Raw genomic sequence first — 15,944 nt, 5'->3', positions numbered from 1 at the left:
TATAGTTTTCTAGTTAAGATGAAATTTAAGTTGTGCTGTTGAAAAATGGTATTTTTTCTGAGGCTCAAGAAACAAAAACTTAAAAGGACAGTCAGTTTAATTATCTGAAGCAGTTTATGCTGTTAGGAATATTTCTATTTCCTAAAGATGCTTTTCTCCCTGTATTTAATTGTTGCTTGAGTGCTAACAGGAATCATCCTGTAATTACTGGATTTTTGGATACCATCAAATCTTATGCAAACAGCTGGGTATCATAGGGAGACCCCACATCTGCCCTAGAAGTTACAAACTCAGCCCCTGTAGGACAGCAAACAGCAGCACAGAAGGGACAAATCTGTGGAAGAAATGGTTTGTGTTGTTCTGCCTCTAAAACAAGCTCCTGTGTTCCCTTAGACACTGAGAATTTTGTATTTCTTGTGTGTCATTTACCTCTGTTTGACTAATTACTACATTATTTCTGGCCTAGGTGTAAAGCGCGTCTTGTTTTCTTTTGTGATTTTGGCCTGGTCTCTGTGCTGTTCTTGTTCCCTGTGTACAACCCCTCCTAAGAATGGAGAGACATCCCTCTGCCTCCCAGCTGAGGAAGAGGAAGGCTGGGCAGAGCTCTCCATCCACACTGGCTGGGGTTCTGGGAGCACAGTGCCAGAAGGTGCTCAGATGCAGTGGTGAGCAGGACATTGCCAAGCCAGCTATATAAGGCCACTCTGCCCTGCCTGCTTTATGTGCCTTTGTAAGGGGCAGAAATGTTTTATTTTGAGATAAGAGCTTTGTTGTGTTCGTCACTGCTAAAAAATGGGAAAGCACCAAGCCTGCATCCCTACCACGGATTTTTGATTCCTTATACAGCTCTCTGAGAAGATGGTTTCCAAATAACATTTTTACAGTGGTAGCAGCAGCAGCCTGGGCCCTTTTCAGTCTGGATGACTTCAGCTGGCTTGCATGTGCAGCCTGTTTTCCATAGCAGTGGCAAACTTGGCTGTGAAAGCAGCCAGTGCCTCCAGAGCTGGAAAGGCAACGTTGAAAAGAATGGTGTTGGCAAGGAGGGTTTTTATACCAACATCTTTGTTACAGACAAGCTGCACACAAATAGCTGCTGCTATTTTAGGGAAATAGCAGTAGACCATCATTCTGGTGTTAGTAGGGGTTTGTTTCTCTGCCCAAGACTAGCTGTTTTCTGAATGAAAACTTAGCAATTTTTGATATTTTTCTTGAAGCAACAGTTAGCTACTTCAGATGGAAAAATGAAGTCATGGTGTAACTGGGAATAGAGACTTCTGTTGTTTAACTGAAGGAAGCTCTAAGCATAGAAGGGTATAAAGAATTTTTTCAGTGCCCTCTTGTGCCTCAGTCTTGAAGTTTTGGGGTCACTGCACCCTTGGGAGTTGGTGGCTTCTTCCATGCTTTCCTCTTGCCCCTGAGGAGAAGATGGCTTTTGATTGAGAGTGGCTGGTCAGAAGCTCTTCATCTCAGCTGTCACCTCCCCCCTGCACTAACAGAGGGGACAGTTGCCCTCAGCCCTCTGGGATAGCTGCTCAGCCAACTGACTTGCTTCAGCAAAAAAGAGCTTGGACTGAAAGTCTTGTGGTTTTCCTTCTCCCAAATACTGCAGGGAGAGATGGGTGAAAATGAGGGAACAGGAAAGAAGGGAGATGATCTTCTGCCATCCCTCTGTGTCCTGTTTTCCCAGCCATGGGACTCTCTGGCCCAGGGACTGCTGGCACAGAGCAGCACTGGTGGCCTCCAGGCTCAGGGGACTTGTGCCACCTTTCCCTTGTTGCCCTGGGAATGCTCTAAAGATGGGGAGTTCTCCATCCACAAGCTCAGCTGTAATCAGCTACTTCTCATTAGGAAGCTTTTTATTTTCCTTAGGGATAGACTTGAGAGTTCAGAATTTTTTTCAAAACCCTTATTCTTCCCTCTGGAAAAGGACATTTAGGGAACATTTCTTTCTCATGTGACATTTGTGACCTTGTGTAAGAGTAAGGCCTGTAAGCAAAGCCCGTCGAGGTCAGACCTGTAGCCATGAACCAGTTCTGCTTTGGGAGGAAGGAGGACATTCTTCAGTGTAATTTCTTTTCAAGTTAGGTCAGGCAATTGCAATGTTAGCTGCTGGCTGCCATCTTGATGTCCAAGGCCTTTTGTTGCTAGGAAACTCCGTGTGTTTCTGTAATATTGTTCAATTACATGGTTAAATTACCCACTTGTATCAAGTTTCAAGCACCACTGAAACATGTCTAGTCATCATGTCTGCACATATGAGAATATTTTAGGAAAATTGAAAAAGCATATAGAGAAGTATGTACATATGCACTGATTTAAAACATCTCGCCAGGAAAATCCCGTGGAGATTAAACATTTTATTTCCAAGGTCAGAAAAAGGGAGTGAATGACAGCAGCTTATAGCCACATTATTATGGCAAATTAAGATGTAAAATATATGTTAAACCCATTACACACTGAGTTAAGGTTTTGAGACTATGGTGCTTTAAATCTTGAAAAATGTGTAAGTTGTAGGAAATGGGCATGATGTCCACATGTCTCAGATACTTCAGGGCTGATGCAAAGTCCATCAGTGGAGGGTAATGGCAGGTTTCTAACAGACTGTAATGTGTCCAGGAATAGGTTTTCCTGCTCTTGTAATTGTTTTGCCACCATCAGACCACCTTCAGGGAAGGCAGTGAGCTGCTCACTAATGGCTGCTGTTGTTTAGGAGTTGTCAGCAGCAGTTTTCTTGGATTCACTGTGGTTCTTTCCTCTTCCTGAAGCAGAAAAAGACCCTGCACTGCTGTAGATCAGGATTTTGGACTTGCCACTCTTTAAAAACCTGTCCATGTTCAATATTTCTTTGGCATTTTGTGTTTGGTAAGCTTTTTAAGGATTACTTGGGCGCATCCTCGTCCATGGTTTGTTCAGTCCTTATTTGGCCCAGATTCCCAAGGCAGCAGTGAGAGTTAATGTTCAAAGAATGACTAAAAACAGAGTAGGGGAAACTAAAAATGATAAGGAAATACTATTTTGGGTTGAAATGAGAGCTGTGAAGTGCTTGTTATGATACTTCTGCTGTTCCCAGCCATCATTTTTTCTACTGCAGCATTTTTCCTCTTACTTTTTTTGATGCTTGATCTGCTGGCATCAAACAAATTGAAATTTAATGAGAATTAGCACATTCAGTGAGAAGTAATTTCCTTTAGAAAATTGCCATACTACAGGAGTTAAACAGAGGACAGGGTTTATTTCCTAACCTAGTGGCACATAAGATTTTGCTTTCTTGTGTGTTTTGTCAGGCCTGTGCTGCCCAGTGACTGTTGGGTGCTGGTCAAACAGACCTAGAGGTGCACTTGCCTTAATTCTAAGTAGCTGTTTTAAAAGCAATAATACATTCTAGAGGATAATGATAATTTCATGAGTTACATTTTCATGACTGGAACTGGGAAGTTGTGGAAAAGCTTTTCCTGGATATTTTGTTTTTCCCTTCTAGACTGGGAAGGGCCAGTTCTGCTTCAGAGTTTGAACTCTCAGTGGAGGGTTGGATCAAACATAAGACAGATTGAACTAGATAGTAGGGGTTGCTTTTTCTCCATTTTAAAAGAAAACAGGTTGTGGAGAAGTTGAATTTGTTGGTTCTCAACAGATGAATATTTATAGCAGATTTTCTCATGAGAATGGCTTACTGGGGGAACAAAATAGGCCAAATGAAAGCTTTCCCTCTTAGACATGAAAACCAGTCAATCTGGGAGCCTTCCCAGTTGGTTAAAATGATTGCCCTGGGGATGTGAGCTGTTTAACAGCCTGGAGATGGGAGTTAGCCAGCCAGGTCAGCAGCGTGGAGGCTCGTGCCCTAGTAAAGGGAAATTACTTCCTGTTATGACTTCCTTTCATCTGTGTATTTCCCATTCTGCTGCAGCAATCTAGTTAAACCTAAAGCCTGGCTACATGTCTCACTTGATGCTGCCAAATCAGTCTAAAGGAGGAGGGTGGGAGGCAGGCAGAAGGAGCATGGAAGAGTTTGAGGTTTGCTGGCTGGTATTTACAGTGGTAGGCAAGAGGAGCTGAGGAGCCCTGGAGTCAAGGCTCTCCCCAGACATGGGTATTGTCAAAGTGCAGCCCAACAGAGCCTGTGAAAGGGGAAAAGCCACCAGTTCTTCTCCACTGTGCCAATCCAAGAGCACTCTTTGGTCTCTGGGGCCTCAACCAGTTTTCCTGCCGCTGGGAGTTAAAAGGCAGATTTCTGTTTAAATCTTTACATTTACTCCAGATTCAGAACGGGGTCAGCAGCTGAGCAGTGACTTCCAGAGGTGTGTTCTGTATGCTTAGTGGATTATATGTTATACCACACACTAAAATATATTTCTCAGGTTTCAATACAGCAGCAATGTTCTTTGATGGATTTTTAAAAATTATTTTTTATAAACTCTGCTTAGAATGCCCATAATTCCACAACATTTTTCACTTGAACATTATATAAAAATCAGGTAAAGCTTCAAAAACCTATGACCATTGTGGAGGAATGAACTAATGAGAAACCACAGAAAGTAAATTGTGAGCATTTGATTGTAATAGATGGGTGGTGAAGGTATGCTGGGGTGGGAGCACTGGGGCAAAGTACCCTGCCACAGCCCTGCTGTGCACACTCAGGACTGTGCAGGAGCAGCCTCAGTCCCCATGCCAGAGTCCAACAAACTGGGGTGTGGATGCTCCCTTTGCCTGTCTCAGGTTGGCCGAGCCATAAACAGCTCTGGGGTGCTGCAATCAAAACCTGCTCTTTCCAAAGCTGCTGAGTTTCACTTCAGTAGGAGCTGCAGGTGACCAGTGCCCCTAAGAATAGCAACCCAAGCCTCCTTGCAATCCTGAGGCTTCCTGGCCTGGCCATCCCCGAGGGGTTGATGCAGGGCCAGGCTCTCAGCTGGTAGGAATGAGCATGGCTCAATGGGATTGTGTCAGTTTTCACCAGCAATGGATCTGGCCAAACAAGCACCCCCGCCCCTCTCTGCGGGTTCCCTGGCACAAGGCAGCTCCACTTCTAGTAAATCCCCCATCCAAATGGTTCTTTTGATGTGCAAGTTCCTAATTCAGAGGAAAGACAAATGTTGGTAAAGATTTTGCTCTAAAATTAATTGCTTTACCTTGCTGTTCACAGAAGGGGATTTGCCGACAGATTTTCTGGCTTCTCATTTTAACTGCTTGTATCTTTTAATTTTCTAGCAGGATCTTTATGAAATGTTCCATTTCTAGCTAGTTTTATATATACACCTATATAAAAATTATATATGTGTAATAGTGTGCATATGTATTTATTTTTTCAATTGCCAAAAATCAATTCACAGAGTGAACCCTAAGCCTTTACAGAACTTTTGATGCCTTCATTTACTATTTTTAATATATTCTGCAGAGATTTGAATTGTGACTGTGTTATGAGGTGAATAATTCTTATATTTTCAGAGGGAGTTCCTGAACTGCAATCTGGTGAATCAATTTTAAAAAAGATTGAAATAAAGCTAGTTAATGATAGGATAATATCAATTGAGAAAATTGTTCTGTCTTGTATTTGAAGAAAATGTTTCCCTAGGAGGACCTAGGAGTGCTCCATAATCATAATTACATGGCAAGAAGGGAAGAAATCCTTTAAAGGAGCAGTTTGTCCTCTGTAACACAGTTGTAGTGAGTTTGATCAGGCACTGCAGGTTCCCCTCAGCAGGAAGCACATGGGAGTCTGAGCAGGCAGGGATGGGTGTGCAGCAGCTCCAGGCTGGGATTTGTCTTGTGTAACTTAGGCTGTGCCTACCACCATTTCCAGGGTCCCTCTGTAACCAGTGGAGGAAGAGTCGTGTCCCCATCTCTGTATATTTGGCTCAGTAAGGAAACTGCATAAATTTTGTTCACTGGGTGCCAAAGTATTCCATACCCAGCCTTGATATCAGAGTGGTTACAAGGACTGGGTGGGTTTTAAGTATTGCAATATGAATATAAGAAAAAAACCATTACTTTTTAGGTATATGACTGAAAATGAGACTGATGTTTAAATATGGGTGTAAAGTTTAGATGCATCATAACAGGAATGGAAGGGTCTCTGAGGATGTAGAGAGATGTCCCTGCTGGACAGAAGCGCCTGTCACACACCTGTGTGGCCTCAGTCCACAGTGCTACAAGGCTTCTGCAGGGATACTCCTGAGCAGCTGTGTTGTTTCAAAACATGAATTGAGTGCAGTATCATACCTCACTGAGAACAGCACGAGTGTCTGATCAGCTGTTTTGTAGCCAAAACAGCATTTCTAAGGAGTAAAAGTGCATGTTCTGATAAAAGTTCATACCACTGAACTCCTTGGCTTAGAGCAAGTTCTGTCCTAGGGTAAAAAAAGGTTCACTATAGAGAACAGCATCAAATGCCTATTATATTGTTCTTTGTTTCTTTGCCAACTGTGGATTTAAAATTGGAATAATTCAAAAAGCAGTGGGACATTATGAGTCACTCGGTACCTCCTGGGCTTTTGACATGATCGTAAAGCCCCCAGGGCGGTGCGAGGTTCAGTCAGTGCATTTCAATCACTGAGCAGCCCCAGAGCCTGATTAGCTGCAAACAATGGCTTGGTTCTTCAGAGCACTCAGGGCACTCAGCCCCGGTTCCAGGTGTGCTGTGCTCAGTGACACCACCAGTCAGGTTTTCGTGGGGTTAAATTTGTTCTGTCAGTCAAAATCAGGGCCGTGTTCAAGTAGCAACATCTGGTATTATAAAGCTGTTCTTTTCAATAATTGTGGAATTAGTGGAACTTTTAATTTGGTTTTTACAAGTGGTCTTTGCGTTCCCTCTGAAAACTGTCGGTGGAAGGCTTGGGGAATGGATATTACATAGAAGAGATAGATGAAATAAGAGGACTTTTTGCCACAAGATGTCCAATACAATTAACTTAGAGAGTCTGCATCTTCATTTTAAAACTGCAGAAAGCAGAGTCCAACTGTGCATCTTCCATGGAAGATAAACATTATTTATGTTGCCTAGCGTGTATGAGCTGAAAAGGGAAATACATTTTCCAATAAAATCTTTCAGGCTGGAAATACAGAAGAGTTTGCTTGAATCCAAATGTATATTGCTTAGTCTCAACAGGAAAGTAAAGACTTACTAAGTCATATGTCAGCTGAGTTGAATTATTGATGTTGAATTCAACATGTTGAACTCGGAGATTCATCAACTTTATAGTATTATTTGTTAGAAAAGTACCCCCTTCTATCTATTTGGACTGACTTTTTATAATCTCTCTTGTTTATTATCTCTTTTATTTGAGGCAGTGGTTGCTGACCTGACTAATAGCTTTCATCTTTGTACTTCAAGCTGTTTCCATATGTGCAGGTGCTGTGGAATTTACTGTCTTTACATTGAAAAATCAAGATCTAGTCAATGTGTTTGTGGATGTTTAAATGAAAATATTTTTAAGGTAGAATTAAGGTATAAGGTTCTGATTTTAATAGAAGATAGATTTAAGAGTCAGGAAATTTCAACTAAATGTTAAGAATATGTATTTGAAAGTCCAGTAATCTAAATTTCACCAGGTAAGAAAACAAAATTCTGGAATCATCTCTAAATTGTTTTGACACATCAGTACTTGGAAGGAGAAATCCAGTTAACTGTGTGGGTGTAAACTATGCTTAGCCCAAAAAATTACCTGGTTCTAGTCTTGTCCAGTCGGGGCCAAATTGCAATCATCTTATGCTGCTGAAAAGCCTGGAGTCAGTGTTGATCCCACCAGGTGAGTCAGGCCTGGACCATCTCCCACCACTCACATGGACACAGTCAGAGTCATGGAATGGTTTGGGTTGGAAATGCCCATCCCAGCCCACCCCTGCCATGGGCAGGGACACCTTCCACTGTCCCAGGCTGCTCCAACCCTGTCCAGTCTGGCTTTGGACACTTCCAGAGATCCCTCCACAGCTGCTCTGGGCACCCTGTGCCAAACCTCCCCATCCTCACAGGACCTGACATTTGCTAGCAAGGGCCCTTTCCCCTTCTGGGAAAGCAGAGGCACGTTGCTAAGGTTTCCTCTCTGTTTGTAGGATCAATCCACGTTGCTACAATTTATTTTTGCCTTTTAATACTGCCTGGCATTGTCTTCCCCTCTGCTCTTCCACTTTGCACTTGAACTACCCTGATGGAGCCCTGGCTGCAGTGTGACCTCAGCACTGGACAGAGATGCCACGTTCCCTGTGAAGGGGGGCTGGAGGGAAGGGTGGTGCCTGCCCAGCCCCACTTCAGCAGTGAGGTTCCCATGGTGTCACCAGCCCAGGGGACACTAAAGCAACACTTCCATCAGTTGTCAGCACAGCCCTGTCCTTCTGCTGCTCTCCTCAGCTGTAGCACAGTGCAGGGCCAAGGGCTTGTCAGGAGGGAAGAGATCTGAGTGCTTTATTGAGAGACAAACTTGTACAATTAGGAGTGAATTCTCTGCTAGTTTAGATGGAGATTTGAGCAGTATTCTTCTGCTTAATAGAGAATTTTGTTCATCTCAACTTCAAGAACTTTTTTTTTTTCATGAAGTCGCTTAAAGGTTCCTTTACCATTCATCTGGTGCTGGTGGCTTCAATGACACATGTTCTAACAGCAGTGAAATGCAAGAAGCCAAAACTACCTTAACGAATACGGTTCATTTAACTAAAAGAGGCAGACTGAGCAGCAGGTGGAAGGGTTAAACAAAAGGAAAAAAAGATTATAAAAGTTTGTAGCTTTGGCTTCACTACAAATGGCTCTCTTGCAGACTTTATAGCATTAGTGTTGCTTCTCATAAACCTTGAAACCATTCATCCATTTAGAAAGATTAAATTGGTTAGTCATCCGGAACAGAAAACGTACACATCCATTTTGTCTGTTACCCAAAACCAGCTGAAGTATAAGAAATGCATTAAACTAAAGCATTGAGTATTAATGATGGCCTCAGCTGTGGTATTTACAGTTTGCCAGCTCTTGTGTTCCTGATAGTACATTCATCTGCTGCTGCTCAGGGACAGTCAGAGCAGAGCCTTTGAGCTGGAAAACATGAGTATAATATATGATGTGAGGGGCTCAGGGAAAACATCTTGGTATTAAAGCAGGGAAAATCCTACAAATGTTACAACTTTTGTTATTATTAGAAGGTCAAAGTTAAGAGGCACAAACTTCACTTAGGATATCCTAATATATTTATAATGGTCTGTTAAACAGTTTGCAAAGACAGGTTTGTTTGGATTTCCAGCTACAGATGAAGCTTTTGCTATTTCAAGTTCTGTCACTTAAACAAGCCAGACAAAAATGGCCAGACTCTCCTAAAGCAGGAATTTGTAGAGGCACTTGGTCAGGAAGCAAGTTTATTATTACAAAATCTAATAAAAATTAGATTTAATTTAGCAGTATTTTTTTCTTGATTAATATCAGAATTTCAGAAGTAACACTCTTTCCCAGAATTAGGAAAATTTGCAGTGATTACTTCAGAATATGAAGAAATTTAATTCTGCTGCTCTGAAATCTTTAAGATGTTCTCTCAAAGTCAGGGATTTACAGTGAGCTGGAAAAAACATGACATGTTTTTTAATTACTGCATATAGTGCCTTTAATCAGAGCATCCAGCCTGACAGCATTAAAACTGGGAAGCCAACTCTATCTGAGTTTCCAGTTCCATGCTGGAAATGCCAGCTCACTCCTATAGGAAACAGGAATCAATATCACAAACTGGCCATCATTCAAAGCAGAGCAGTTTGCCAGCTGTTCTTCAGCACATGCCTGAGCACCAGCAACTTGTGTGCAGCACAAGGAGGGACTCCAACTGAAATACCACAAACTTCCCTGACATTATTCCCAGGGAGTCCCAAAGTGCTGCTCCTGTCACTGCCCACAGTGCAGGGAGATGAGAGCACTTCCAAGGAGTGCAATGGATTTGGCATCAGACTGCTTAGGATTAGTTTGCTTTTCTTTCTGAAACATTTCTGGTGGCAGAAAAGCAACAATCTTCCCCCTACCCCCTCAGCATTTGTCTTTTACTGCAGATACAAATGGCAAAAATAGCAGGAGGGAGTGAGGTGATCTGAAAGAGCCAGAACCTCATAAATTGTGTGGGAAAGGCTGTCTTGCCTTTTCTCTAACTGATGGCATGCCAAGTTTATTTTACAGTATTTACAGTAAGATTTGTTTGTTTTGATACCCTTTGTAAGTTGTTAGGGAAAAAAGCAAAAGAAAATCTCCAGGAAGTTTATAGTTTGTGATGAGCCAGAGCTCAGGCTTTAATTTGCTTTCTAGCCCTATTCTTTTTACTAGGAGTGTAATATATCAAGGGATATGAGATTGCAATTGGATGAGTTATTACTGGGCTGTTATTTATTTTCTCTGTATGAATTTGGTGCTGAAGAAAGACCTGAGAGCAGCACGCTAAGGAAGTGGAATTGTTAGTTCATTCCAAGAGCAGATACAGGAGGGGCAGGAAGAACCCTGGTTTCTCCTCCCTGCGTCACTGCTCTGACCTTGGCACATCACAGGGAGAACAAGCAGCCTCTGCCTGTGTAGCTGAGGTGCAGATGGATGACATGAGAGCAGAGTTTTCCATGATGGAGTGGTCCCTGTGTGGCTGTGCAGGCAGGGGATTGTCTGTGCTGAATTCCTGCCAGCTCCAGCACAGGAGCTCTGGCATCTGCAGTACAAAGAGACACAAAAAGTGGTGCCTGTTCTCAGGAATTAGGAAGTAGGGAGTGTTTTCTGGATGTACATCATCTCTCACTAGAGCATCCTGCCCTGAGTCTGTGGAGCAGGTCACCCACTGGTGTGGAGAGTCTTCCAGGCAGCTGCTACTCTTGTGAGCTTGTTGCACTGGAGGGAAAATAGGGGTGTTTGGGGTTAATGCTGAAGCCTTGATTGTTTGAAACAAACTTCTGAACACATTTTGGGGCCTTGGGTTATGGCAGGAGTTGAGAAATAGGAAACTAATGGTGTGGTTTTTTATGTGCCATGACAAACAGCACAGCATGGTCTCACCTCTCCCTGAAACACGAGGTAGATGTGATGACTTTTCTCTCTGTGGTGGAAACATTCACTGTTTCCATTTTTGACTGTCTGGCATGAAGTATGATTGCCAAATGCTGGGAGCTGTCCCTATGGAGCTGGGGAGGGATTTTCCTGAGGACAGACTGCTTTGCTGACCCCTTCAATCCCTGCTCCTGGAGCAGCCTTTCTCCCCCTGAGCAGTTCCCTTAGCAGGGTGATAAACCCAAGACACAGCTTCCCCTGTGCCAGTGTTGGTGCTGTGTATACCCCTGAGTAGGAAAGAGCATTTTAGGGTCAGCAAGTGTCTTTGAGCAATCTTTGAGCAAAGCTGGTGCCAGGAGATGCTGGCACAACTCATCACTGTTTAGTTTACACCTGTCAGAAGCAGGCAGCCTCTCAAGTCCTGTGTTTGGGTGAGTGTATTCATCATATTCAGCTTTTAAACAATATTCTTTTCATCTTCCCTGCACTTCACAGCTGTTAATTAATCCCACAGCACCCAGGGATTAATAATCACACTTTACAGGGAAAAGCAGAAATGAACAAGAAGAGGTCAAGTGGCTGGGCTGAGGTCATGGAAGCAGTTTTGTCTAAAGAACATTTGGTTCTGCAGAATTAAAGTGCTGTTAATTGATCTCCCCTTGGCTGTCAGCCTCCATTTTGGGGGCAGGGTGTGTTTCTGGGGGCCAGTAGAATATGTTCACAGTGCTTTCTTCTCCCTAGGACTTGAAAGATGATCGGAGTGATGAAGAGGAGGAAGATTCTCTTACAGACACTGAAGAGGAGTCCACAAAGAGTGGCACCAAGAACAGCAGTGGGTCAAGCAAACACCTCCTAAGCAGCAGTCACCACTAGTCCTGTCCTGCCTCACCTCCTGCAGTGATTCCTGCTCTGGTTTCAGCCCAACCTCCAGGACAGGATTTAACTCAAAAGGCTTGTGAGAGACTGTGATTGATTTATTGTTGGCTACTGGACCTGGAAAAAAGCCCAGTTTAGAGGGGAGGGAGAAATTGCATAGCATGACAAAATGTGTTAATGACCCACTTTCAGAATCGTTGTGGAGTGTGTGGAAAGATGTTTGGACACGCTGACTGACAGTGCTCCACAAGGGCAAAGCTCAAGAGAGTCAAGTAATTTAGTGTCCTGTTGATTCTAATGTTGTTTTTCAATCTGATATAAGATATATTTCATCAAACAATTTAAATCACAGATGTTTTGTGGTAGGTAGGTAGTGTGAACTCCATTAGGAACCAGAATTACTCAGTGTGGGAAAAATTTGATAGTGCTGTACAGTGACTGGCATTTTATCTTTACTTTTCAGTTTAAACCCTCATCAAAATGGGTATTTTTCTGACTTATATTTCATTTCCTGGAGGCCAGAGAAAGTGAACATGGAGGAATTCAAATTACTCGTCTGTGAAGGGTTGGCTTCAGTGCAGAAATATAGTCTTCCTCTGAAGTGATGGATAGCTGAACTATTGTGTCAAGGAAGTCACTGTTAAAACACCAAAACTCAGCCCCAATTCTCCATTGAGCTCCAGGCTTCTCAAATGTCTTTCAGTCATTTTGGCCCAGTGTTAGAACAGAAGGTGTAGAGGGGAGAGAAAGGGGAAATGGAAATTGGGAAAAACACCCTCTGCTCCTCACTCATCTTCAGACCAGAAAGTTAAAGCCCAATCTCATCCATTCCCTTCTCGTGACCTTGTCTCACAGCTTTGGATGCTGCCCTCTCTGCAGCGGGGCCACCAGGGTCTGATTTGTGGTTCTGGAGTGTTCACTGCAGGTACCTGGGCACTGGGGAGCACGGGACTGGCACAGGATGTCACACTGTCACTGCTGTGGGTTCTTTGATACCAGGATCTGTATTTCCATCTCTGCTCTTTTATAAAATGGGCAGTCACATCAGCTAGACCCAAACTTGGATGTTTGTGACTTCAGCCACAGGCTGTTGTTTATGCTGTAACCAGTGGGTAACAGCTCCTCTTACCCAAAGTGCCTCTATCCTAAATTTGCACTTCTGTTCTAACACAAGTGGGGCTGCAGCAGCATTTTCAGTCCTGGGGCTCTCCATGGAGAACACAGGCCTTGTAAACAGGGTGGTGCCAGTCCCATTTCCCTCTGCATTAGCTCACAGGGTCATAAAGGATTTGTGTCATAAGTTTGGGAGGCGAGAGGCTCTGCATGTGGTTCTACAGTAGCTGAGATCATCTGGGGAGCTAAATCCAGTAGTTTGATGGAGGCCAGGGGACCACTCCTAGAGCAGCCTCAGTCAGAGTGTTTGGGTCAGAAGGGCTCCGTTCCCCTCCAGCAGGAATTGGTGACCTATGGGAAGGGTTACAGGACTGACTTGTTTTCCCAAGGTTTCTTTGGCAAGTGGGATGTAATTCAGTGACTGAAGCATTGAACGAATGGGAAATGTTTGGGATCTCAGATATGAAGAAAGAAGTTGGTTTCATGCAGTTACAAGAAGCTGTAGGAAGGCTTTGGTACAGAGGCTTTTTTTACAGTGCCTACATTTTTACTTGTGTTTTGACCATTTTGGACCCAAATGTGCATGTTGTACCACAAAGAGAATTACACTGAGGAAGGGGCATGGCCTACAGCTTCTGAGAAGGAAGGGAGATGTGTGGTGGTGGAAAAGGACCCCTGTCCTGGTGCTTGTAGTTCAGTGGTGCCACTTGGGCTGAGTGGGCATAGCCCTGTGAGCAGCCTTTGGCAACCAGTGCCCTTCCTGCACGGATGAGAACACCTTAAATACTGCAGGGGGGGAGCATAGGGAGTCTCAGCACTGATGGCAACGTGTAAAGCAACTGGAGAGCTTGGCAGGGGCACAGTTGTTATCGAGGCCCGTTTATTGCCTGAGTGAAAAACACTTTCCTAACAAAACGTGGAAATCCGGCGTCTTGGAGGATTTACACTTCCTTGGGAGAGACAACGGCGCTTTCTTCGAGATGTAACGGGGTTTTGGGAGGTGGCCAGGGTATTATCATTTGATTTTGGTGCCAGAAGCTTTCCTCCTATGACTAGCAAAGGAAACACAAAGGATGATGTTGTCACAGGAATGAGCCTCTGAACAACTACTGATTTTTAAACTGGAATTTATAGTCTCCTTGAGGCCAAAACTTTGCCTTTCCTACTCAGGACAAGTCTCCCACTGAAGCCAATTAACTCTATTGGAGTCTTGCCTAGGAAAAATTTTGGACTGCAGTTATCCAACCTAATTGCAAGAACTGTTCTAAGTTGATGTGAAACTGAGATCGTAGAGGAAGAACAAAAGGTAGGTAAATACACTCAAATATAAAACTTTGAGACAAATTTTGGGTGAGTGCAGAAGAATATGGAAGATAGTAACAGCCTGAAGGTGAGGTCTGGCACAGTAATCAACTAAGTACCAATGCAGTGAGGGGGGTGGAAGGCAGGCAGGCCATGGAGGGTCCTTTCCAGAGATTACTGTCATGGACAACCAAGGGGATTAGACCTAAAAATTCTGAATATAAACCACTAGGTCCTGGTAATAAATACCCACAGCACAGAAAGAAGTGGGAATGGGCTGTCAGAGTGTCCTCTATTAACATCAGATTGGTCATTCCTGGAGTTATGTGTATTTAATTTCCCCCTTTTTACTGATGGAAACTCAGAAACAAGAAGCTGAGGTCATGGGGGCACAATTTCTGCCAAAGAAATTTATGTCATGGTGCTTCAAGATTTTCAGTCTATTCAATGCAATGCAATGAAGATTCAACATTTTTATAATCTTGTTGTAAAAAGAGTCTCAAAGTGCAGGTGCAGAACAACTGTAGGTGTGTATGGGAGCACAGATAGACTCTAACATTTTCTTTTTACCATTTCACAAAGTGTGTCCTGGTTCAATGAGTTGACACTGTGCATCTGCTTTGCTGTGTCACTTTTTCTGTGCCACATATTTCTGATAGAGCTCTAGACTGCAAATCAAATCTTAGTCCATAAGATGCAGGGGAAACTTGTATTCCATTTAATTTCTCTGGATTTAGTTCAGGTATTCCTGTCTGTGTGTACTCTGCTTCCTACATACTTGTGTCGGATTTGCCAGCCTGCTCTGGATTGGGTTTACAGATCTCCTCTACTCCACAGAACTCATTTTGTCTATTCATGTTATTTGGTATCATTATCTTTGTTTTGTTGTTCTTAAAGCCACCGACTTTGGTAAGTTGAAATACACACTACAAATAAATATTTTTTAAAAAGAGGTGTCTAGGTAAGGATTTCCTTGTTTTCTCTGCCTTGCAGTGTCCTCCTCTCTTTCCATTCCCTCCAAGCTTTTCAATGGGAGCATCATTAGTTCAGGAAATAATTCCTTACTCTTCCAAGTTTTTCTGTTGCCTGGAAAAAGCTGGATGACCCACAATCTTCACAAGATCTAACAGCACTGTCTGTAAACGAACTTGTGTTTTTCTGAACAATTAACAAGTGGAGAGGAAGCAAAATTAATGGGGGCATCACCCATCCTTTGTATTATTCAAGGTTTATGCTTTGATTAAAGTATTGGTGAGTGCTCCTGAGTACACCAGGAATGTTCCACCTGCTTCTATCTCCACCCAGCTGGGTATTGAGGTGCACTTTAGGGCTGCCTAGGAAGTTCTGTGTGTTAGGACTGAGGTGCTACTGCCCAGCAGGTTGTTGTGGGATTATCAGTGGCTCATCACCAGCACCCCTGAGACAGCTCAGCCATGGATCTTCAGCTGGCAAAAGCAGGAAGGCTCTACAGAAAACAAGGGAGTGGTGCTCATTTGTATCAACTGAAAAACTGCTCCATATTTCTTCTTTCCATTTCTGCCTCCCTGGTTGGGAAGATTGCAGAGGTTCTGACTTACCATCTCCTCCCATGGGCCATCAAACAGAAGGGAAGGTGTTTCAGCCCAAATAATGAACTCTAGCAGAACACTTTGGTTTTATTAGCTGATTTTTTTTTAAGCTT

At 43.3% G+C, this 15,944-nt stretch overlaps 1 protein-coding gene across 4 annotated transcripts in view; it reads left to right on the top strand.

The window, feature by feature from the left end:
* The window catches only part of CERS3 (ceramide synthase 3), a 42,799-nt gene extending 27,584 nt beyond the window's left edge, over nt 1-15,215 (top strand). For 3 of the 4 annotated variants that reach the window (XM_059858640.1, XM_059858642.1, XM_059858639.1), the window contains exon 11: nt 11,714-15,215. In XM_059858640.1, coding sequence (XP_059714623.1) covers nt 11,714-11,845 — 132 coding nt within the window. In that variant the 3' untranslated portion in view covers nt 11,846-15,215. The remainder of the gene's footprint in view (nt 1-11,713) is intronic. The other variant, XM_059858643.1, reaches the window with a different exon arrangement.
* Nucleotides 15,216-15,944: the final 729 nt, after the last annotated feature.

This window comes from Haemorhous mexicanus, chromosome 13, assembly GCF_027477595.1.
Source record: "Haemorhous mexicanus isolate bHaeMex1 chromosome 13, bHaeMex1.pri, whole genome shotgun sequence".
In the NCBI taxonomy this organism is placed as follows: Eukaryota; Metazoa; Chordata; class Aves; order Passeriformes; family Fringillidae; genus Haemorhous; species Haemorhous mexicanus.
Note: the sequence above shows the minus strand (reverse complement) of the source record. Positions and strands in the feature narration are given on the sequence as shown.